Source organism: Eurytemora carolleeae, unplaced genomic scaffold, assembly GCF_000591075.1.
Source record: "Eurytemora carolleeae unplaced genomic scaffold, Eaff_2.0 scaffold1075, whole genome shotgun sequence".
In the NCBI taxonomy this organism is placed as follows: domain Eukaryota; kingdom Metazoa; phylum Arthropoda; class Copepoda; order Calanoida; family Temoridae; genus Eurytemora; species Eurytemora carolleeae.
Window position 1 is genome coordinate 90496 of NW_019396970.1, and position 25765 is coordinate 116260.

Sequence of the window (25765 nt, forward strand, 5' to 3'; positions counted from 1 at the left end):
TCAAATTTGATCATGATTCATTTTGGCCTCTTGACGTAAACTTCGTTATACAACTTTTTTCGCAGTTTTTCTTCATCCATAATAATGCATAAACATTTCTTCGTAAAGCCCTCACCTATTATTGAAAAAATTGCGCTTATAAATGATGAAAAATGATGAATAAGATTATAAAATAACAATTAAACAAAAACAAAAAAGGGCATGAAATAGAATAACTGAATAATTTTGGGGATTTAAAAGGATAGAGATAAAAGAATCACTACTATTCACCATAGAGGGTAGAAAAAGGCTAAAAAAGAAAAAATAGAAAAACAAAAGTAAAAAACGAAACGAAATTAATAAAGCGTGTATTAATATGTTGCTATAAACTCCAAAAGTTTATAAAGTCAGTTTCTAAATTTTGAAATTGTTGGGTTAGGGTAACAGAGGGGCTAATGGCGTTTAGTTCATAACTCTTTGTTTGGTAAAGATTTGTTACGTGTTCTTTTAGAGTTTTAAAAATTAATAAATTTTATTTCCTGTATCAGAAGTAAAAATGGAGTCTAGACTGGTGGAGGAAGGGAAAGACGACGATGCAAGCGAAGACGACATTGATCATATCTGCGAGGATTTCTCTGAAAAGGTTAACAAGGAACTTATCGCGCATACTGTGAATAGGATCAGTAAATCACGGGAGAACCGATCAAGAGAGATCTCTCGGGAGACGAGATCGCGAGAAATCTCGCGCGAGCTCCGAGAGAAGGATATGGAGGATAGGTTGCGAGGGACGGATGATGAAGAGGGAGAGGAGAGAGGGTTTACAAGAACACGGAGACGACACCGTCATCATACCAGGGAGGATAATGAACAAGGTAGGATAATGAACAAGGTAGGTTAATGAACAAGGTAGGATTATGGACTTGGAAGTATAATGAACAAGGTAGAATAATAAAGAAGGTAGGATAATGAACAAGGTAGAATAATAAACAAGGTAGGATAATGAACAAGGAAGAATAAAAATTTTTAAGATTTTAATCACGGGTGGTTGTTCTTTTCTAAAAAGGATAAGAGGGGCAGGGGCGGCCCTTAAGAACTTGGGAGAACGGGCCAAAAAAAAGTATCCCAAAATTCAACCCTACAAGGGATTTCTCTCAAAGCAAGCTCCGAAATTAGGTTTCCATTGACATTTTTAATAATCGTTTTTTTTGCTACTTTTTATGTTAAAACAGCTGTTCGCGTCGATCGTTTGTAGTTACCATGGGGATCAGATATGGCTAAATATGGTAAATATATGTTTATGTGCATATATCTTAATAAGTAATAATGCAGCATAATTTCAAGTTCAGTTTAGCTAAACAAGTTCTTATTTGATAATGAAGGATTGATAATATAATCCAATTCTGATTAAGAGGGTTATATGATAATGTTGCTACATGGGGAGGATGGGGGAGGGGGGGAGCGCAGTAAAAATTCATACACTTTCTATAATAACCGTAACTAAATAAAACTTTCTACAATACATATCATATAAATATGGTGCATTTCATATAGTTACATTTGCTATAAAGTTACATTTCATAAAGTTACATTTCATAAAGTTACATTTCATAAAGTTACATTTGCTATAAAGTTACATAACTAGATGTACTTTTTAGTCATAGTTTTTGTTTAAAGCCCCATTTCATAAAGTTGCATTTGCTATAAAGTTACATTTCTTAAAGTTACATTTCATAAAGTTACATTTCATACAGTTACATTTCATAAAGTTACATTTGCTATATAGTTACATTTCATAAAGTTGCATTTCATAAAGTTACATTTCATAAAGTTACATTTCATAAAGTTACATTTCATAAAGTTACATTTCATAAAGTTACATTTGCTTTAAAGTTACATTTCGTATAAAGTTAAATTTCTAGAATTTTAGGTATTTTCACACTTAATATATTGTGGCGGCTATGAAAGTCGTCTTTCCTAAGAAGAACCTTTTCGCGGCAAGTAGAAGAATAGAGGGAGTTTTCCAGAAGCCACGTCATGATATATATATTTTCTACTTTGTAAACTTAGATAAAAAATATAGTTAGTCGTTATCATTTCTCGTCTTATTGCTATCCGCCAAATTGGTGACCCCGGACTAGTGAATACGTTTTCTTTTCTAAGTCCCAAGTTAAACNTTCCAAACCGTTTATGAAAGTAACATTCACCAGCTCCTGAGGGTCCTGGAGTCTGGCTTCGTCGGACAGGGGAACCATCAGAACGATCTCTGCCTCGAGCACGAGCAGGCGACGTAGAAGCTGCAGCGAGTAGAGAAGAATCAACCGACTGTGCTCTACGAGCATCCCACAACTTATCGGCGTGTAACGCCATCTCACTTGGGTTCTTAAAATCCTTGGCCACCAGGTGATCTCTCCGCCAAAATATATATATAAATGATGCTTTGAATTTACACCTACAAATTGATCCCCTATCATGCCCTAGCCAAAGCGCTCGATTTCTAGCCTCATATAGCCGCGGCGCTCGGCCCAATCTCTGTCCGCAGAAATTGATTAAACACAAACAAACAAAAGTGTCATACAATTACAGCATGTGTATTTATAAAAAATGTAATTAGTGTATAATTGGTGATGTTGTACTATACTGGGCTTTTAGTGCGCTGCACACCCATCTCCTCTTTCAAATTTTAATTGTGGCTCTTCCTTTAAATGAAACAAGAGCAAAATAGTTCGCACATTTTCAATATTTAACAAAATCAAGAACTTTGGCCACAAATTGCTCTAATTTTGAGCATTCATAAACCTTCCTTTGCGTCATGAGAGGTCCGCCGTTTTGACGCATATTGGACGTGAACGGACAGACAGGCGGACAAGCAAATTATATGTATAGATATAATGCAGCTGAGCTTGGGCTGAGGGTAAGTAATTATATTATTTGTGTTTAGGTGGTACTATGGTAAATAAACTAGTGTGGAGTACACAATCAATTCTTTCAAGAGTATCCTCATTCTTCCCTCTTCTCAGATCTTTCAGCAAGTAGGTTTTTTAATTGAAAACTTGAATTGAACCGTTCCTGCATGAAGGGATGGTTTAGCTCTGCAGTCTGCAATGCATTGTAATTTCAAATAATGTTACAGCCCCCTGGACAAATTCCTGCATACGCTTTTGTTAGATACTGGTATTTCTACATATAAACTTTTACTTTTAGAATAATCATGTTTTCAATAATATCATTCATATAATTTCACATGAAATACACATGAAATAGCACATGTTAAATGCTAAAAAATAATTATGTTTTATCCGAATCCACTCAAATTTTAAAAAACTTATTTGTTTAACCAAAATTTTTAAAAAAAATAATTTCCTTAATTTTTTCATGATCACATATCCGCATAGTTACATTTTATTGAGAGACCAGAAATGAATATAATAACTTTTCTGATGGAAAAATAAGGATATCTCTTTCATCCTTGATCGTTCAAAAGTTAAAGGGTATATCGGACTTGATATACAGTTGAAGGGTCACTTGACATTCCTGTTCATTGTATTTAACAGTTTATTTTTTATTTTTGTATATTTTTGCTAGACATTCCTCCGACAGTGGTTTTCAGTCCTTGCCTCCGTCCCGTCCTCTCTCCCGTCGATCCTCTCTCTTCTCCCTTGGTTCCAGCTCCATCAACGATACTTCAGATTCAGACGAGGAGTTCATGAGTCATGTCAAGGTATATTTTCCATAGGCAACTTCCAATAGGCAACTTCCCATAGGCAGCTTTTCATATTTAAATTTCATAGTCAAGTTCCCAAAGGCTTTCTATAGGCAACTCTCAACAGACAACTTTCAATAGGCAACTTCTACTTGGTTACTTCTCCTAAGCTACTTCTCCTAGGTTACTCCACCTAGGTTACTTCTCCTAGGTTACTTCTCCTAGGTTACTTCTCCTAGGTTACTTCTCCTTGGTTACTTCTTCTAGGTTCTTCTCCTAGGTTACTTCTCCTAAGCTACTTTACCTAGGTTACTTCTCCTTGGTTACTTCTCCTAGGTTACTTCTCCTAGGTTACTTCTCCTAGGTTATTTCTCCTAGGTTACTTCTCCTAGGTTACTTCTCCTAGGTTACTTCTCCTANAGGCAACTTTCCATAGGCAACTTTCCATAGGCAACTTTCCATAGGCAACTTTCCATAGGCAACTTTCCATAGGCAACTTTCCATAGGCAACTTTCCATAGGCAACTTTCCATAGGCAACTTTCCATAGGCAACTTTCCATAGGCAATTTTCCATAGGCAACTTTCTATAGGCAATTTTACATAGGCAACTTTCCAAAAGCAATTTTAAATAGGCAATTTTACATAGGCAATTTTACATAGGCAATTTTACATAGGCAACTTTACATAGGCAACTTTACATAGGCAACTTTCCATCGGCAATGTGCCATCATCTTTTTAATATCTAAATATTTATTTTAGTAAAGCTTATCGTTTGCATACATACTAATTTATAGTTAGGTTTCGTTACATTCATCATTACAATAGATAACTACTTTAACATACATTATTACAATTTATTGTATATATCTAATATGATGCGGAATAATTCTATTTGAGTGTTAAAAATCTTTTGCACTCCGCGACCAAAGATGCGTTTAATTCTTCAATTTTTTTATGTTGTTCGTCTCTCTGCTCCCTTTCCCTTTGCGCAGATGACTGACCAGTTCTCTTGGAGCTGGATACAGATTTTTTCTGGGACATTAGTATAGACTGGGGAGTTTCCTGGGACTTCACCGGCGAAGTTGGAGTATCTTGGGACCTTACGGCGAAAATGGGAGTCTCCTGGGTTCTCACAATGGAAGTGGAAGTACTCGCTTGGGACCTTACAACGTAAGTGGGAGTCACTTGGATCACGGAAGTGGGCGTCACTTGGGACATCACAGAACTGGGAGTCATCTGGGACATCACCACGGAACTGGGAGTCATCCGGGACACAACCACGTTCGGAAGAGTCTGCATTGACCTCACCATAGGTGCTTCCTTGGAAGAAGGGATGGTTTCATTTTCTTTTAATTTTTTTCTGCTCTTTCTCACCCTTTTCCTCCTTTTTCTCCTCCTGTTCGGCATCCTGGAAAGAGACTGGGGGAGGGTACCGAGGGTTTGGGAGAAGGAAAAACATTCTTTACCTCCTCTAGACCATAACCTCAGCTCCACAGATTCACCGGCCTTCACAAATTCCTGGTATAGAGCCAGGACCCGCTGTATTGAACCCATGTGTATTTGTTAAGTTGAAACAGGTTGACCAGGTAGAGTGGTCGCTCCCAACATTTCAGCTGATTTGGGGGCCAACACAGGTTTGCGGCCAAACTAGGCAGGGAGGAGAGAGCTGGTTGCTAACAGGTTGAATGCCGGGTCAAGACTGAAATGCCGGGTCAAGACTGAATGCCGGGTCAAGACTGGAATGTGCCATTATCCATAGGCAACTTTCCCAAGGACATTACACATAAGAAACTCTCCTTTGGCCACTTATCTTAGGCAACTTCTCATTGGCAACTTCGTATAGGCAACTATCTTTAGGCATCTTCTAATAGACAACTTTCCATATAGGCAGCTTTCAATTGGCAACTTTCCATTGGGAACTTTCCACTATCCATAGGCAACTTTCCATGGGCATCTTCTCATATACAATAGTCATTTTCTGAAACGACTTATTTCCTAATAAATTTTTCTAAAGAGAAATACCTCAAAATACTAATTTATGCTCTAAGAGAATTAAAGTCTTCACTTTTAACATGTTTTTGACAGGGCTCTCTGTTTAGGAAGGTTTATAGAAAAATTTCATTGCAAAACCATCAGATAGGAATTTGACAAAATTCAACATATACATCGATGTATATTGTATATTGTATATCATGGAAAAATTAATGTAGATATATGATTATGAATAAAAAGTGTAAAATAGTTTTTGCTAGGTAGTCCCTGGAGGAGTAATTACAGATGATTACACATTGCTAGAACTCCTAGGTAACTTTTTCAAAAAAAAATGTTATTTAAAGAACGACATAGATTTTTAAAAACTTTATTATTAATTTCTTCCAATGTTTTTCCAATTGTAAAATGGACATTGTTGAAGAATCATGTTTTTTTTACTTCAAATTAGAGGAACTGAAGAATTGCCTAACACTTTAATTTTCGAATCTTTTCTAAATCTTAAAAACCTACATGATGTATCAAACCTTGAATAGTTAACCAGGACCTAGAAGTATTCATAGTTGAAAATATCCCCAAGGAACTACAACATTACGTATGTTGCAAATATCCCCAAGGAACTACAACATTACATATGTTGAAAATATCTCCAAGGAACTACAACATTACATATGTTGAAAATATCCCCAAGGAACTACAACATTGCATATGTTGCAAAGATATAAGGTTTATTAGCCAAGTAAGTGTTGCAGTACCTTTACTTTTACAACAATTAATTTTTTTTTCAGGAGAAGGTGCGTTTTCTAAAGTTTATCTTGCCGAGTCTCATGTTGATAAAGGGGGTCTAGCCGCTGTTAAGGTGAGAAAAAAAGTCGTTTTTTATCCTCTTTATTTTATTAAATGTCGTTATTTGACAATTTTAAATTGGGATATTTTTCATATTTTTGAATGGCATTGTTTTTCGGTAAATGTCGCCGTTTTATTTCTTGTTTCAGATACTATTTTCCGTTGAGTATTAACTTTTAAATACAGGGTGTTCTACGAAAAAAGACGACTTGAAGGTCGTCTTTGATATTTGAAATTATTTACGACATTTATTCCTAAACCTAAGTTAAGACACAAAATACTTCTAGTCTTGGTATTTCCAAAATGTATTTGTGATCTCAATATTACCGGATGATTAATTTTGTTCAGATTTCGACCTTGGTTTTATTTTAAAAAATTGAAATTTGAACGAAATTCTCAATATCTTTGCTAATATTGACAGCACAATTAAGAAAGACCATTGTACTAATAATGTAATATGTTTATTACTCGTATCGCATTATTTATTTTTTGAAAATTCCAAAGTTATATGTTTCAAAAACTGTGTGAGCAGGTGATTAACAAGAAGGAGTTGTGTAAGGACGAGGACAAGATGTTTCTGGTTGAGAAGGAGATTGAGATCATGTCCCAACTAGACCATCCAAATATTGTTAAATTATACGAGGTCTACGTCAACTCAGAAGAGGTAAACAAATATTTTGTCTATTTAAAAGTTTAATATCTTCATATATAATCAATTTTCCAAGATGTAATTAGAAAATTTAAAGATTTGTGGTTTGAAAAATTAGGCAGAAGGATTTCCTAGAATTTCGAATGTTTCTTGGGACAAAATTATGTCACTTTCATAATTTCTCCCCAGTTTTTTACCAACAAATTTCCTTCCTACTTAATTATAAAATCACTGAAAAGTCCATTAATTTAACATTAAAGACATTATTTCTGGGAGAAGCTCAGATTAATAAAATATTTTTTTTTTAACACTTATTAAGGGACTGCAGTCATAAATTCAAGTAAACCTTAAGTTTAAAATAAAAGGTGGCATGTTCAATTTACAACTGCAACCCTTTAACACTTTATTGAATAAATAGTGTGGTGGTAGATATATCGTTATTATTCTCTTGAAGAGTGTTCAATTCTGATAATTTCTCTTGTTCCTGCATGCTCAAGAATGCGCAAGTAACTTTTGGACAAATAATAGAACATAATCAATTTGAAATTAATAAAATTCCCAGTTTAAAAAGTTGTATCTGATTCTCAGGTCTGTTTGGTGATGGAGCTGGCCAAAGGAGGAGAATTATTTGATAAACTTCTAGAGTTTGGTAGTTTACAGGAACCCGTAGCTGCTAAACTAATGAATCAGGTAAATACATTCTTATTAAATAAATTCAATTTTTTTTTATTTTTAAATTTTTAATTTAGATTCTCGAAGCAGTGAAGTATTTGCATAGTCTGGGAATTGTTCACAGGAAAAAAATGGATGCAATTAAAAAAAAAATTTAATGGCCACAGAATGATTAGAATTTATTAATGAGGGGGGGGGGCTCAGCTCACAACGCCTTCTTGTATGAAGCCCGTTCATAATCCACATGGCATTCAATATTATTTTGAGCTTATTTTCTTCAAATGCAACATTTTTTTCAGAGATTTGAAACCTGAAAACCTTCTTCTTTATGATAATAAGTCTGATTCTAAGGTGAATTTAAGATTTTTTTTAAAAACTAGGATTTCAGGGCGCACCATGCCCGTCCTCTAGCATCAATTTAAGCGCGCTTTTAACTGTAGCTTCTTAAGTGGCTATTTTTCTTTTTCATTGTAAAACTCAAAATTTCGAACATTTTTCTGTAAACATTTATAGATTTCTAAAATATCAAAAATTACATTTTTCACTTTTAACTGCCCATAAATCTCATTGGGTCATGTGAGTTTCCACAAGAAATATATGGGTCCGATTTGTTCAGCAGTTTGACGTTTATTGGATACAGAGTACAGACACCCTCACAGAAAAATCAGACGTTTGTATAGATGTTTACTAAACGTTTCTTACCTAAATATTTTAATATTCCTGTAAAAAAACTAACCTGATGAAAATGGATCAAATCGACAAAAACAAATAGCGTCCGAACCTCTTTCCCGAGATCACAAATCAACATGATATGGTTAGGGTTAAATAAACGATTAAGCTCTGACTCGCAAATATTTATTTTAATTGAACAAACAAATATATTTTGTACTTTGAGCCTTACAGAATATATATGATCCTTAGACCCGAAGTACACAATGTTAGATTTCAAAGTCCAAGATTGTTATCTGTTCTTGTGTAATCTAAGGGCTAAACTTTTGGTTTTTGGTTTAAGCCACGTCAAGTGTAAACTTTTGAATTTAAGGATTTAAGTGAAATTCTGGGAAATTTAACAACAGGCTGTCCGACAATTTAAATTAAAGGGACTGTCCGACAATTAAAATGAAAGGGACTGTCCGACAATTAAAATGAAAGGGACTGTCCGACAATTTAAATTAAAGGGACTGTCCGACAATTCAAATTAAAGGGACTGTCCGACAATTTAAATTAAAGAGACTGTCCGACAATTTAAATTAAAGGGACTGTCTGAAAATTTAAATTACAGAGACTGTCCGACAATTTAAATTAAAGGGACTGTCTGAAAATTTAAATTAAAGGGACTGTCCGACAATTTAAAATAAAGAGACTGTCCGACAATTTAAATTAAAGGGACTGTCCGACAATTTAAGTTAAAGGGACTGTTCGACAATTTAAATTAAAGGGACTGTCCGACAATTTAAATCACAGGGACTGTCGTCGTTATTAACCATTTTCTCCTTATACATATATTCCCCAGATAAAAGTAAAATTATTAGTGTTCGTAGCGACTATCGATATCGAATTCAATTTGATATAAGCCAATCATTTTTTGCGAACACTCCTTTTAAGTGACCCTCTATTAACATTATAGAAGTATGGTCGAATTAGGATGGTATCATTTAAAATCTGGATGTAACCAATAATGTGGGTATATTTATCTTGAAAAGTGTTTATTCGGATAATTATGGCTATTCCAATTAAACAGCTACAGATATTCAATATACAAAAGTTGTGTAGCCTAGTTAGTGTTTTTTAAATTTATTTAATACAACACTTATTCGATTAGATCATTGGATAAATATACGTTACACTATGTTTTGGAAATAAGTTGCTAAGAACGAACCTAACCTTAAAGAAATCTCACTGAAGGTTTTGTTTTCGTCTTCTAATTTCTATAGATCAGACGGTCTTCTAACAGTATGATGTCTAGGTGATGGTGACTGATTTTGGTTTATCAGATTATGAAGAGGAACTGAGCCCTGAATCTCCGGTTTGTGGAACCGCAACATATTTAGCTCCAGAGGTATGGAATTGACTGTTTATAGTTTTTCAGGAAGTACATCGTCAGAATATATATGTATGCATAAAATGTATATTATCAAATACTTGCTGTAGATGTCATGTAAATTTAATGTTAATACAGTTCTTAGGATCCTTTTCTTTAACCCTGTTCCTGCTGTGGAGGGGGGGGGGAATTCGACCCCCCCCCCTCATTGTAGTTTTTTCACATAACTGAAAAAGTATCGGTCTCAGGATGTTGAAATTTTCTGACTTTTCCTAAATATCCATAACCCTCCCATTAGGTCTAAAACCAGGCTTTTATACTTACTGCCTGAGTACTCAGGCACACTGCCTGAATGACTACTTTTTCCTGTAACAGACTAAATCTTTGTTTTGATCCACTTTCAGCTGTCATATTTGGACATCAAACATGGAATTTAGAGGGGGGGGGGTTATTACAGAGAAAACCATTTTAAAGTCAACACACCATTTCTCCAGGATAGGGACCCTGAGAGGAGACGAATGTTGTCTGGAAACTTTAAAAAAAGTAAAAAGTTCTCGGATAGCTCATTCCAGAATAACCTCCCCAGCCTTCCAATCCTCTGGAACACACCCTGAGAGAAGGATATTGTTGTAAATCTCCATTAATATTAACTTCGCATTATCTGGCAGGTTCTTTATCATGGCGTTGGTGATCTCATCATTCCCTTCAGCTTTAGACTCATTCAGCTCTTTGATATTGTTTTCCAACTCAAGAAATGTGATGGGTTTCTGAATTTCATGTGCATCTTCATGATTAAGCACTGTGGTAGGTTTTCCTAGTCTAGAGGTTGTCTCCTTATCATCATTAGGTTCTTCTGGGGGGTAAGGTTTGAATTCAGATGCCTTGAATTTTTTTTGCGAAAAAAACCTCTACACAACTATAGATTTTGTTTTTTGTTTCTGTGTAGACTGTTATCCTCCTATATATCTATCCATATTTTCCTTTTGTTGTTCCCTACTTCTAAATTCCAGAAGAGCTTATGAGCCTTGGGTCCCCTAGCTAGTAGGAGAGCCCTAGTTTTACGCTTAACCCGGAGTTGGTTAAGGTAGAATTTGGCTGAGAACTTTTTCCTTAAATCTTGCCACCGTTTCCATAGGATTGTGTTCAGGGGCGTATTCAAGAATTTGTCTAAGGGGGGGGGGGCTTAAATTTTATAATCATTCCAGGGGGGGGCTCAGCACCCGTTGGGGCCTGAAAACCTCCTGAAATCAATAGATTTCACTGGTCCAGGGGGGGGCATAGTCCCCATAGCCCCCCTCCTGAATACGCCCTTGATTGTGTTTTCTTCAGATGATCTTAATCTTCTGTCTTGTGAGTTGTAAATTCTCGTGGCTACCCTGACATGTTTGTTCAACTCCTCTAGATCCTGTGGCAACCGCTTTTTCTTTATTCCTTTGTTATTGATTAGGGATTGCAAGTACATGCCAGCAGCTCGTATTCTGCCTTTCAACCACCTTTCCTGTTCATCTGATGTTAGTTCCTCAAAACCCCCTCTGACTCTGTAACTGTTCATCCAGGATTCTCTTGTAGCAATCCCATTTCCTTATCCTTCTAAGCTGATTATTATGTGATGTTTGAACCTGCTCTACTTTTCTAATCTTTACCCTAACCTCAAAGAACATTGCAGCATGGCCAAAATCTCTTCTAAAAGTTGGTGTCTCTGAAGTCATCCAGGGTATGGTGTTTAAGCAGCTCAGGTTCATCTCCCTGCAGAAATTTATAAGAAGGGCCCCATTATTGTTTACATCATGTGTGTGTGACTTGAATCCCAGTACAGGTTCATTCCCAGTATAAGAATTAAAATCCCATAAAATAACTCCATAATCTCTGGTCTCAAACCATTGAACCTCTTCTCTCAGCTGTTCTAGGAGTAACTTGTTATCAGAAACGTGGATATGATCTTGTTGGTTCTTAAATAGACCTGACCGATTGCAAACTTTTGGAAAACTGAATCAAACCTCAACTTTCACAGATGACAAACTTTCCCATACTTCCACGTTAAGGCTTTTATTGGATTTAATCCAGACTATTATCCCACCCTCTGCATGAGTGAGCTTCCTGTCTATATCCTTTGACATTGAAATCTTCCAATCTCTCTCCTTTTTTAATTTTTACTTCTGACATCATGATAAGGTCCATGTCATTACTTTCCAATAGAAGTTCTAGATCCCTTATTTTAGCAACAGTTAGGCCATTGATGTTGACTGAAATATAGAAAAGTGGTTCAAGAACATTAGAATTGCGTATAGCGTTTGATCTTGTATTGGTTATTTGAATAAGAGAAAACTTTTCCCGTCTTAATCTCGTGGATCAAAAACATGATGTTTTTTTCAATTTTATAACTTTAATTAACTTTGTCTAGGTGATAAAACGGTCTAGCTCTACCCGGGCCCAGGATATGTGGTCTCTAGGTGTTATATCCTATATAATTCTCTGTGGATATCCACCTTTCTTCAGAGATAAACAGGTGTTATATCCTTTATAATTATCTGTTGATATCCACCTTTCTTCAGAGATAAACAGGTGTTATATCCTATATAATTCTCTGTGGATATCCACCTTTCTTCAGAGATAAACAGGTGTTATATCCTATAAAATTATCTGTGGATATCCACCTTTCTTCAGAGATAAACAGGTGTTATATCCTTTTTAATTATCTGTTGATATCCACCTTTGTTCAGAGATAAACAGGTGTTATATCCTATATGATTCTCTGTGGATATCCACCTTTGTTCAGAGATAAACAGGTGTTATATCCTATAAAATTATCTGTGGATATCCACCTTTCTTCAGAGATAAACAGGTTCTTCCGGATATTTGTTGACATATTTTAATATTATAGCAGGGTGTACACTGTATTTTTTCTTGAAAAATTAATTTAATCCCCCGATTTGAAATTTATACACCACGTTTAACATTCCTTAACTTATTTATACTGTACTTAATTGAACGACAATTATCATATTATGTGAAGAAACACTCCTTCTTTCAGATTTGTAAACGTAAGAATGATACACTTTGTGCCTTTTGCTTCGTATTTGTGGTATTATACAACCTGGGTGTTCAGATTCTATTTCTAATATACAACAAAATATTTCATGACATGCAACAAAATTCAAGCATTTTTTACTTTCTGACGCGTATGTTATATACGTCTAACATTTTTGTGTGATTAAAGCAATTTAATTTACAAAGCTTTTTACATTGTTCATATTTGCAGCATCTAAATTGTTCATTTTTTCAGCATCTACATTGTTCATATTTTCAGCATCTACATTGTTCATATATTCAGTCCTTGATTAAAATTTTCTAAATGTATTTTTTCTGAAACTGAACATTTCCTTTAGTTGTCACTTTTTTGAAGGAAAATAATGACATTGTTTATATTGTATACTCTAGGATGATGGAGAGGAAACTGAGTTGTTGAAACAGATAGCGAGGAAAATAAACATTTTTTAGTTTTAAATTATATAAACGTTTTCATGAAAACAACTTTTTTTGGAAAAGTGTTCAACAACTGTAATCCAGATCAGTCCAGATTACAGAACATCTAGATTTTCATATTTTTAATTATTTTTTTTCAACAAATTTAAATGTTTTTTATCTGTTTAGAGGAAAATATAAATTTCACTCTAATTTTTGGGATGACATCAGCCTTGAGGCGAAGGTATGGTTCTAAATTGAAGCCAAGATGAAAAACTATTGTTTGGATAATTGTTGCTAAAAACCTTTTGTTATTTTTTCAACCAATTTTATGAAGGAGCTGATCACCTAACTCTAATTTCCAAACTATAAATTCTGCCAGATTAATAAATCAAAGTTTGAAATATCAAAGGTTTATATCTATATATATATATATATGTCAGAGAGTACTGCTTTTAAAAAAAATTAATTAAAAAAAATAAAATGTAATAATATTAATTAATTACTCGCTCCTTCTCCCTACTCAGTTAAAATGTTTAATCCAAGCTAAGAACATAGATCGTGGTTCTAGCCGAGTCTCCCAATTTGAGACAGATCGATAAAGTGGTTCATGAGTTAGGATCGGACATACAAAGTACAAACAGAAAAAACATAAATTCCTACTTTATAGATAAAGATTATGACTGAACTTATTTTAGGATTTCGTGAAAGGTTTGATGTGCCCGAACCCTGAGAGGAGGATGACGGTGGAGGAGGCTCTGGATCATCCCTGGATTAAAAACAGAACCAGGTCGGATCAAAATTCGATAGTCGGAAAAATATTCTAGTTTCTATTGGTCATTTAGTTATTTTAAATAAGCTTGTAGGGTCTTCTTCAATTATATTTTCACCTTGCAACAAACCAAATATGTATTGCGCTATATCTAGCTAAAGCGCAAAAATGCGAACAAGTACTCATAGTACTCATAGTACTCATAGTACTCATAGTACTCATAGTACTCATAGTACTCATAGTAGGGGGGGGTACAATAGTCGTTTTTACACTAATCTATTTAAATAAACCACCCTCAACTAAGCTGTCGGTGTGTATTGCAAATATTTGCTGTGCACTGACCGAAGAAATACTAGGGTTTAGTGGAGAGTAAAACTTTTTGGCAAATTTTTTCAAACATTTTTGTTAATAAGGTTTAAATACTGGGTCAATTTCATGTTTCGGTTCAAGTCCAGTTTCGGTTCCGTTTGTTTAGAAACAACCAATATACAATCGTACAGCCACCGAAAATGAGTTCATAGTATATTACGAGTATATTATCAGTGTATTCTGAGTAAAACATTTTCTTATGACCTTACCTTACCTTGGTCTAAACAAATACGCAAAAATATTTTTAAACTTCTTTGAGATTTGATGATGATGCTCATGATTATGAAAGAAAAGCTAAAAAAATCAATTTAGCTTACTGCAAAATTTTTAAATCCAATGACCGGTAGACTATAGTAGTGCAGGCCAAAAAAGAAAAGCAATGACCGGAAGTGTGTCTCTTAAGAACTCGTTCCATTTTTTTGTTTTAACTTAGAAAATTTCGAAGTTTTTTTAGATAAAACATTTTAATGATTTTCAATTTCAGAAATTTTTTTGCTGAAAGTCTTCTGCACAGTTTACTGCAGGGAGTTGTTTTATTTATTCTAACCATCTCCTTCTTCTCCTTATACTTCTACATTCTCTCCCACTACTTCAATATAGAATACTACTTCGTCACAAAGGTGCAAATCAATTTTTTCCTTTTCAATCTTAAGTTATGTTTTTTAAGTTGCAAGTTTTTTTTATTGATTTTTGTATCCAGGTTCATGAACTAGTGGATACAGGGATGAGTTCTGTTCGTCAGGTTTTTATCTCTTGTCTCCTCTATCTCTCCAGCATATCCTCAACCCTAGATATTCAACCTCTCCTTAACCTCTTCTCCTATCCTATACCAACCTAGAATTTTACTAGATAATATGCTGGAATAAACTGTTAAGATTAAGTTGAACCCCGGCCTCATGATCCCCTTGATGAACAACCTCGATAAACTCTCTAGATGGCCTCCAAAAAGGCCTCTCAAAGCAAGCTTTAAAGCTGACGCACAAACGGGCCTTCCGATGCGATTTCTTACATGGCCTCCTCAAAGGGCCTCCAAGGGGAACATCTCAAAATGACCTCTAAAGAGGGCCTACTGCAGGGACGAACTTTCCAGGTGACCTCCAAAAATTGCCTCCTACAGCACTCTCTTCAGGTTATCTCCAGATAGTCCCACTCAAGATGATCTCTAGAGAGAGTGTCCTTTGATCCCCAGAACTCCTTCTTTCAAGATGTCCTCTAACAATGGCATTGTCGGACATCCTCCATTTTAAGCTTCCAAACCCTCCATCTTAAGCCTCCAAACCCTCCATCTTACTTCTCCTTCAAGTTTACAAGATTAATTTTAAAGGATAAGATTTCAATACCGAAATATAGTCAGAGTTCCATTTTGGCATTTAAACATCCTAACTTTTGAATGTTCAACATACAAGTTTCTCAAGTCCTATTCTTTAGATTAGTTTTTATTATGAAGTGAATATCATGAATTCATATTTTTAGAATTTTATTTTTTGTTTGTTTTTATAGGTCATCTAGTTACAATTTAATACATATATTTTTATACATTTTATACAGAATACAATATTTTTTTATTTACAATTATACCAAAAAATGACTCATTTTTGTCTAACATAGCTTGAAATAGATCTTTTGAATTTATAGAGTCGTATGAAATGATTTCTTGTTAAAGAGTTCTCTAAATATGTGATAAAATGAGAGTTCAGCATTTTTTTATGAAATTATTTTAATAAAGATGTTTGACTGAAATTTTATTTTTGTTATAATATGAAAATTTTACATTTTATGTGGTTTACGGCACCCTTGACAGCTTTGTCTGATCAATTAAGTATGAATTAGATATAAATTTTTATAATTTTAAAAACTATATTTATTTTCAATCTTGGTTAACTATAAAAGTGACTTGCGCAATTCTACTGCAAAAACAGTTATGGAAGTTATCAGAATTAAACAATTTCAATCTAGTTCAATCTAGTTTCTCGTAATTAATCAGATAATGTTGAAAGGGTACGATTGTGGAATTATCATCGCCATCTTTGCATACATAAAATTGAAATTACGCTTACAGTCCCTTTAAGCTTTTCACGTTGAATGTTTGTGTCCTCCCTTTACCGGGCATGGCACCCAGAGCATCGGGCAAATTACAAAATTAATTAATTAGTTAATTTGTGAAGGTCGCCGTTTCTGCTCATTAATTTAATCTTCTTTTTGTGACTAAATCTGCTGCAAAAAGCTTCATCTTCTTTGTTCTTTTTTGTACATTTTTTAAACTAGTAGCTATTTTTTGGAAAACAATGGCTCTCTTCCCTCAGAAGTTTTGTGTACGCAATTTCAGACCTGAACAGTAAACATAATTATCCATTATCAAATATTTCGCATCTCTTTGGTTGTAAAAGGGGTCAGTGCGGTGGGGGGGATGGAGAATCAAAAGATGTCATTAAAGGATTGCAGTGGATGGAAAATAGTTTTGAAACTCCTTGAAGTTGTTGAGCTAAGTTTTATCAAAATGTTAAGATTGGTGCATACAAATGATACAATACAATTAAGATGATTTTAGATTAATTCAGTTTCATAAAGATTTCAATTTACAGACAGACTAAAATTTATCCATCATTATAATTTACCAAAATTTCACAATTTACCAAAATATGTATTATAATTCAGCAAAATTTTAAATTTAGCAAAATATTATAATTTAGCAAAATATTATAATTTAGCAAAATATTATAATTTAGCAAAATATTATAATTTAGCAAAATATGATAATTCAGCAAACTTTTATAATTTAGAAAAATATCATAATTTAGAAAAATATAATAATTTAGCAAAATCTTACCTAAAGAATGGTTTACAATATTGAAGACCTGGTTTTGGTTCCAGAATTTTCATTCTTTTTGTCAAACTCCTAGAAATATTTAACATACAGTGAACCTACAGTCAATATTGTTCGGAATTATTTAAGATCATATTAATTTGTTTATTTTACCGTATTTTAGGTACAGGGTATCCCACGAAACATGATAGTTGGCGAATAGATTAAAATGTCTTTTTCCATAATTTGTTAAGTTGTTTGATACCAAAGATAATGAAAAGAAATTCTAAATGGCAGTAATATTATAGTAAAGTTGATTTCAGACAAATATATATTTCAGTAAAAGATTTGTTTAACGAAATAAACTACAAAAAGTCTTGAATAACTAATACAGTATCACGGAAGAAGACATTAAAAACTATAATTCACAAACTTTCATGTTTCATTGGACACTCTGTAGTATTAACAGGCTCATCCTTTGTGGGTGACCCTGTATGTACTGATATACATCGATATGAGTCTGTTTTAAACAAATCCAATTTTTTTTGGATTTAAAGGTGCTCTACAGTAATCTGAGATTTTTAACAAATAGCAACAAAGTTCTAAACCAGGAGGGCTTATAATTATTTACTCTCGATTTTACTAATTACTAATACTAATTTTTCATATCGATTTTACTAATCGTTTTGAAATATTGTTGTGGTTAATATCTTGGGTCAGAGGAAATATGTTACATAAATATGATAAAACCAAACTTATCAAGGATATAATTTAATAAATGTAAACATCTCAGCTGCTTATAGAACCTTGCAAAAGTTAAAAAAAACTTTGAATTTTTAAAAACGAACCTCAAAACTATTTCCAGTATCTTCCTTTAGTTGAATAGATTACCTCTTCTTGCGCTCTACAGTCCATTCATTTATATCAAAATATGGATCAACATCTTTCTGATTATTCTTTTCTTTTTCTTTTGGAGTTTCTATTTTCTCTGTAGGGTTAGAAAGCTTTTCAGATTCAGCAGTATTGTTAATTAGTTTTTTCTCTTTTAGTTTATCTTCTTTATTTTCCTGACAACAAAATGATATTATAGTTTACTGACCACAGGATATACAGGGTTCAAGGTATACCTACAATCTATAAGCATAGGTTTAAAGACAAACCTGAATGCACAAGGTTTAATGTATACCTGGATACACAGAGTTCAAGGTTTACTTGGATACACAGGGTTCAAGGTATACCTGGATACACAGGGTTCAAGGTATACCTGGATACACAGGGTTCAAGGTATACCTGGATACACAGGATTCAAGGTATACCTGGATACACTTGTGTTCTAGGTTCTGGTTGAGAATACGGAGCTGTTGCACCTGATCCTTCATCTTCTCAACTCCATATTCCTCTACACGTTCTCTAAACAACGACAAAGGAATTGAGTTTTTGTCACAAACTCTAATTTTCTATTTCCTATATCTCTGCAACCCGATGTCGTAGACCTTTGATATTTCAAAGTATACATTTTGTTAGATCAAATAGTCTAAGTTTAAAATTTCGAAGGTTTACAACATTTGTTTGCATAGATATAGCAATTAGAAAATTTGGGTTTGCGGCAAAAATTCAATTCCTTTCTTTTAAAAAACCCCGATTATTGGATCCACATTCCATCACCCAATTCTTTAAACAAAGGAACTGAAAGCTTGCCTCAAACACTTATTTTCTAATCATTTTGATCTTTCAACCTAATAACGCAGATTTACCAGCTTGGCCCTTTCGATCAAAGTTTGACCCGTTAAACATAATTTTTTCGCTTTTTTATAGTTTTTTGTCGGTGTTTGCGTTTTAACTGACAAATTATTCCATTCATGTATTCAAAGACTGTTGAATTATAGATCAAATTGAGATTAAATTCAAATTAAACAAGGAAAACCCAAACTCATTTGGTGGAGGTTAGTCCAGGGTGTAATATCGTTTGACTATTTGATCTTGCCGAAATCACAGAATGAAATATAAAAAATCTACGACATGAGCTTGGAAAGCTAAAGTTTGAATTAGAGTTTAGGCAAGTGTTTAAAATTCCTTTTCTTTTTAACCTCCAATTACGGTTGGAAAATTACCCTCTGATTTTTTTTCCTTGCAGACTACCAAGTTTTTTTTTCAATTTAAAGTGAATCTAAGAATTTTGAATGATAACCACTATTTTCTTTATGTTTAATACAGGAAAAAAAGGGGTTTATAAATTAGATGCAACGCTGTTTGGTTGATAATTGGTATTGGGACTACATCACATCGTTCATGTGACCTATGTCTTGTAAGAAAGAACTGGTAAAGTTTTACGTCCTCTTCCATCCATTCTCTAAACTCACAGAGTTGAAATCATGAGAAACTACAGGGTTAACCACAAAGAATGAGACTTCAGAGACGACTTTACAGAAATCTAACTGTCCGTTTCCTTTCCTAAGACTTTAATGTCGACCTGAAATCATTTGAATAGAACAAGCTGAACATTCAATTTGTTTTGGTTCAATCTGCCATAACTGAAGATTTTAATGGAATATTTAATAATTTGAAGAAGGTCAGAACAAATTTTATTTATAAACACAGCCTCACAGGTTACCATTGGATTAGGTCGTCAATGAAGCCTCATGCTATGGGGGTAACCCTGTATCATTCTGGAATTTAAAATAGCATGAAAAAGAAAAAGCACTGTCTCCTCATTATCTATCAATCTATCTATTTCTTTGTAAAACGTAGGTTTAATGAAATAAATGAATAATTGGAAAATTAGTATCTTGACATGGACTTAGTGTTTAATAAAAAATCACAAAGGATTTATTCGTTCACAAACTCAACGGCAAACAACCATCGATGGTTGGACGGGTCCAAAATTGAAGTTTCAACTGTAATTCCTCAATAGTGATGATGTCTTCTCATTTATTTGATCAACTGTTTCCTCAGACCTGAAAAAAACTAAGTTCATCATTTTATGCAGCTAAAGCAAGATTTATAGTTACAGTTACAGAATATAATCGGTAAAACGGGACTGTACGCCAAAGGAATCATCTCCTTCTAGAAAGATTAATGTGGAGTAGAATAGTTAATTTAGATTCAGTTGGGATTATTTTGAATTGTCAGACAAGATTTGCGCGTTTACTGATTCAAATTTTTACCGCGCATTTTTCTTGATAAAGACGACATCCTCGAGTTTCCAGCAGAGCTGTTCAATCAGTAATATTAGACCCTCCTCAAGGTATTCCAGAATTAAAATCTAGAAGACAAAATTAAGGAATGATTATTAAAAAGGAAAATATAAAAAAAAATTTCTACGGGTACTACTTTTAGCCTTGCTTGAAAAAAACTACTTAAAGTCGGTGATTTTTAATTCCTGATCCTGACTCATCTTTATGCTTTTAATCTTCATATTTTTACCTGGTCAAATTCTGAGTCTAGAGACATTATTTTCTGATCAACTTGGTGTAGACCCTCGCGGTATCCTGGACATTTATATAAAATTCATTCCCTCGCGGTATCCTGGACATTTATATAAAATTCATTCCCTCGCGGTATCCTGGACATTTATTTAAAATTCGTTCCCTCGCGGTATCCTGGACATTTATATAAAATGTATTCATCATTTTTTGGAGCCATTAAAAATCGTTTCCTATAAATTAAATAGAACAACAAAAAATGTGTTGCTTGCAAAATTTGTCGATTTAAATTTATTTTTACCTAAATCATACATCTGCCTGATTCTGGTGTTTTCTTTTATTTTAGCATGCTTTCTGCACAGAAAAAGCAAATACAAATTACAATATATATTTGCTCAAAAATGATATGATATTTAAAATCTGCTGAGCGAACTTTTCTGGTTAATTACTTTAGAATCAGTTCTGTATTTACTTTTGATTAAATAGCTTCAGACGTTTAAGGTTACACTTTAGCTCGTAACAGTTTTTTTTAATAATTTCTTTTCACAGAAACTTCGAGAGACGTTAACGATGGTAAAAATCTACAACTAATTAGCGAGAAGTCAATTAAAAAAGCTTCAAAATAATGAATTAGAGGAAACTATAGATTAAAAAAATACAGATAGAACACTATGATGACGTCCTATCAAGATTTAAGGTTTTTTTCACAATAACCTTGAGGCAGAAGCCCAAAGGAGTTCCGTGCAGGGAGCGTTGAATTACATGCGAGTAACTCCTTTTGGCCTCTGCCTCAGGGTTATTGTGAACGAAAAACCCTTAAATCTTGAAAAGACGACATCTACTGTTCTATCTGTAAATTGTTATTAATCTATGGATGAAACATTTCCTATTTTTACCATAGCCCATTTTTTTAAACGAAAATACCCCGTTAAATAAAGTTTACCCAGCTGAGATGTCGTTTGCGAATTCATCGATTTTTCCAAATTTTGATGAAAGCTTGAAATATCCATAATATGATTCAAAACAGGAAACAGGTTCTCTAAACAGGAAACAGTGTCTCTAAACAGGGAAACAGTGTCTCTAAACAGGAAACAGTGTCTCTTAAACAGGAAACAGGGTCTCTAAAACAGAAAACAGTGTCTCTAAAACAGGAAGCAGAGTCTCTTCTACACAGAAAATAGGGTCTCTAAAACAGGAAACAGGGTCTTTAAAATTATGGAGTGGCATGTCCGATATACAATGGTACCCTTTTAAACCTTTAAATGATAAAAAATGACTGAGATATCCTTATTTGATAACTGAAAAATTAATTATTTCCAATTCTTGGTTCTTTTCAAAAATGACTTTTTTACCCCCCTGAGAGAATGAAGAAAAAAAGTTGAGAATTTGACACTTTTCAACACATGATATGAAACGACGATATTACTCGTTGCTACTTAGATACAGTGTTAAGGGTACCATTGTTAATCAGACTTTCAACTTTTTTATGGTTGATCAATGGAATATACGTCTACAGTTCCTTTAACTAGTTTTCTTCCTAAACTAAAGAGACCATTTTTAAACTAGATTTGATTTTATAGATTAAATAATGAAATAGAATTCTTACAGATCATGCACATGCGGCATGCACATTAGATAAAAAGATCAAGCTTTTTGAGCAAAGAGAATGGGAGTGGAGTTGGGGGGGGGGGGGGCTTGATGGAAATTTTGAGAGGCTGCAAAAAAGGTAGAAAAATAATAGAAACAAATATAATACGAATACTATGCCATGCACTTTTGTCAACAATGGGATAGGCTGAAAAGCCTATCCGTCTATATTTAAGCTCATACAAAATTCTCAACGTAAAAAAAAGATCAAGCTAGCTTTCGTGATAACAATACTCCACATCTGAAGTTCCTTCCTCTGTTAAAATATTATTTTATTTACCTGAGAATCGTGAATTTAATTGAATCAACAATCGTCTAAAAATATTTTAGATGGATAATGTGAAGTTTAAAAATATGTTTTTAACATAGATGTACAGGGTGTCCCAATAAACATGGGAATTCAGAGACGAATTTGATATAGTCTTTTTAAACAATTCTTTGATTTAGTATAGCGATACCTACTGAGAAAGCTGTAATCTGTAAGAGTTTCGTCTGCTATGTTCACATTTTGTTTGTTTATGTTTTGACTGCATACGGTTGTACTTAGTAAAACAAGAAAATTGCAGTATACAACCAGAGTAAAATTGTCAGTCTTCACTGTTCATCTTGCGGAGACATTACAGACACATCTTAACAGTCTTTTACCCTTTTCATAAAATAAACTCTAGCAGACATAATAATATTATGGGTTTTGAAATTAGGTATTGCAATGCTAATTCATAACAAAGACGATATCGAATTCGTCACTGAATTCCCATGTTTTTTGGAACACTCTGTACAAGAATATAGCTCGCTCATGTCGTCTTCACCATACCGGAGGGTTTCAGCTCAATTGGACATACAGTACATTGGATTTAAAAGTATCTTTGTACTTTTTACAAATTTATGGGCGCAGGGAAGGGGGGAGGGATGATTATTAAATTTAATTAGATGTTTCCATACGCCACTTGCCCTTTTCTATTCGTTTTAAAACCTATTTTTGTTTTGAAATTTGAATTTTATAAATTCTTTTAACCATTAACTTTTTTTTATATTAGGATCTCTCTTCAATTTGTCTAGAGTAAAATAGAGAAATCGACTGGCTAGTGCAAATTGTTGATTATTCTTTATTTACAACTGAGACAAAGTTCCCAACCTGTGAATATCTAGTAAGAGAAAAAAAACAGAAGAAGAACAACCAAACTCCGCAAAAAATTGTCCAAATTAATTTTGTTTGCTCATTAATAAAGAGATTTTTTAAACTATGCTTTCATTTACACATTTGTCTTGTCTGCTTCTGTGTTTGTGTGTTTGACTTGAAATTTTCACTTTTAGAATCTATTTTGGATATTTTTATTTTTAAAAGGGTTATGAAAAAAGTTGACATTTATTAATTTTAAAAATGTACCAATTTAAACAAAAAAAGAAACACAAATTTTAGAACGATTTTTAGGGACGACTTTTAGTGCTACAGGGGGGTCATGAATCTTTGTATAGGCTGGGGGGCGGTGTCCCAACTTTTCAAGGCCGATAACTTTAATAGTTTGGGCGCTAAGGAAGGTCGAAAAAAAGGCCAAAAGAAAGGGTAAAAGAATATTTAAAAGTTTTTGTTTTGTTTTTAACAGATATCAAATTGTGACAATGTTTCTACAGCAACTTTTCAAGGGCTTTTCAAAACTATAATTTTAAGATCTGTAGCTATAGGCACAAAAAATAGATTTTTTTTTATGCAGACCGGATTTGTTACCGCCCTGTACCCTACTCTATGCATTAAAAAAAAATGTTGACAAAAAATCCTTTAAATTACTTTTCATTTCGTCACAAAATTTCACGATGAAAGTGACAAAAATGAGAGTGTTTTAGTACAAAAAAACTAAAGCCCCCCCCCCCCCCAGCCTGTTTAGTGTTTATAGGTTAAAAGCTAAAATAGATAACAGGAGACACCTAGTTTTTATTAAACTTCTTAAAATAAATTGGTAGAAAAATACACTACAGATTGACCCCGAGAAGTAAAACGTAATCATAACGAGTTCATTATGTACAACTACAAGGGGTTGTACAATTTTCAGCTTTACAGTCTGCATTAGCGATCTATATTCTTGTATCTCTATGGTTTTCAGCATAGTCTGAGATATTGTTTGTTAACCCTCACTGTAATTATTTTCACATCGATCCAGACTGTCGATAAAATTTGCGTTAATTTTCAAGACTGGGTGGATTTTAAAGTGTCGCAACGCCTGGCCTTTGAGTTCAACAAACTTACTGTTTTTGTGAAATTGCTGAATGATTTTTGCGTAAAAGCATTCAACCTTTAAGGGTCTTTGTGTTTACAATTATTTAAATAATGAATTCACTTTCACCTTTCGGAGGAAAGTGTGGATAATTTGTGAATTCTGTGAATTTTATGATTATTTCACCTTATTTGCCTCGTCATGGTTCCATACTGCATGAGATGCTAGGATATCAAAACCATCACTGGAATCTTCAACAAACATAGATAAAAAAGTTATTCACATTTTATCTTCTGCATTTGCACAGACATAAGGCAATGAGATTTCTACGAAAGTAGGTGATTGGACCCCCCAANTTTTAGAAAACAACAATATCTTCCACACTTTTAGAAAACAACAATATCTTCCACACTTTTAGAAAACAACAATATCTTCCACACTTTTAGAAAACAACAATATCTTCCACACTTTTAGAAAACAACAATATCTTCCACACTTTTAGAAAACAACAATATCTTCCACACTTTTAGAAAACAACAATATCTTCCACACTTTTAGAAAACAACAATATCTTCCACACTTTTAGAAAACAACAATATCTTCCACACTTTTAGAAAACAACAATATCTTCCACACTTTTAGAAAACAACAATATCTTCCACACTTTTAGAAAACAACAATATCTTCCACACTTTTAGAAAACAACAATATTTTCCACACTTTTAGAAAACAACAATATCTTTCACACTTTTAGAAAACAAAAATATCTTCCACACTTTTAGAAAACAACAATATCTTCCACACTTTTGAGAAAAGGTTTCAAAGTAACTGTTGTAAATTGCAGGCATTGCCATCGTTGCATCTGATATATTTCAAACCATGAATTCTGTTAGATCAAAATGTTTAACTTTAAAATATCAAAGTTAACTTCATCATGTGGCTTTATTTTTCAAAGCACAAAAACAGATAATACTCATATCAGGAAATGTGTTTTTTTTTACCTCAGATTAAAGAAATGTTTAGTTGTTGAAGGAAGAGCAAACTTTAAACCTCTTTTTTCTCCAAATCTGTAACAATCATCTACAGCTATACTCTATAAGGAATTTAATATTAATATTTTAATTCATCTAAATATTCAAACACCTTATTTATCATTAAACTAGACTAAGGAGAAGGTCAAATTTATGCGATATTACTTGTATAA

The 25765-nt window shown here is 33.5% G+C and overlaps 2 protein-coding genes across 2 annotated transcripts; one reads left to right on the forward strand and one right to left on the reverse strand.

Moving 5' to 3' along the window:
- The first annotated feature begins 527 nt into the window (after nt 1-527).
- Nucleotides 528-16219, forward strand: LOC111710640 (aurora kinase). The gene is made up of 17 exons (XM_023484755.1): nt 528-851; nt 2918-3008; nt 3562-3697; nt 5932-5983; nt 6457-6527; nt 7047-7178; nt 7752-7853; nt 7913-7959; nt 8135-8186; nt 9802-9894; nt 12278-12326; nt 12439-12494; nt 13315-13355; nt 13528-13582; nt 14037-14128; nt 14964-15099; nt 15180-16219. The coding sequence occupies exons 1-17, from the start codon at nt 536-538 to the stop codon at nt 15315-15317; spliced, it is 1659 nt and encodes a 552-aa protein (XP_023340523.1). The 5' UTR covers nt 528-535; the 3' UTR covers nt 15318-16219.
- Nucleotides 16220-16327: 108 nt separating this feature from the next.
- On the reverse strand, nt 16328-24810 carry LOC111710641 (galactosylceramide sulfotransferase). Its single transcript, XM_023484756.1, has 12 exons — nt 24748-24810; nt 22632-22666; nt 21648-21743; nt 21006-21058; nt 20706-20770; nt 20447-20544; nt 20186-20236; nt 19579-19632; nt 18599-18692; nt 18174-18349; nt 17307-17375; nt 16328-16807 (listed from the first exon to the last, which is right to left on the reverse strand). Exons 4-12 carry the CDS (start codon nt 21016-21018, stop codon nt 16741-16743), a joined length of 687 nt encoding a protein of 228 aa, XP_023340524.1. The 5' UTR covers nt 21019-21058; nt 21648-21743; nt 22632-22666; nt 24748-24810; the 3' UTR covers nt 16328-16740.
- Nucleotides 24811-25765: the final 955 nt, after the last annotated feature.

What these genes read in the sequence shown, in the direction of transcription:
- LOC111710640 (XM_023484755.1), top strand. Translation starts at nt 536, where the DNA reads ATGGAGTCTAGACTGGTGGAGGAAGGGAAAGACGACGATGCAAGCGAA. An exon ending in CTTCTCAGATCTTTCAGCAA is followed by an intron (nt 3,009 to 3,561) that starts GTAGGTTTTTTA and finishes TATTTTTGCTAG; the next exon opens with ACATTCCTCCGACAGTGGTT. An exon ending in TCTACGTCAACTCAGAAGAG is followed by an intron (nt 7,179 to 7,751) that starts GTAAACAAATAT and finishes TCTGATTCTCAG; the next exon opens with GTCTGTTTGGTGATGGAGCT.
- LOC111710641 (XM_023484756.1), bottom strand. An exon ending in ACTGTAGAGCGCAAGAAGAG is followed by an intron (nt 17,376 to 18,173) that starts GTAATCTATTCA and finishes AAATATTTCTAG; the next exon opens with GAGTTTGACAAAAAGAATGA. An exon ending in TATTGTAAACCATTCTTTAG is followed by an intron (nt 16,808 to 17,306) that starts GTAAGATTTTGC and finishes TTTACTGTTCAG; the next exon opens with GTCTGAAATTGCGTACACAA.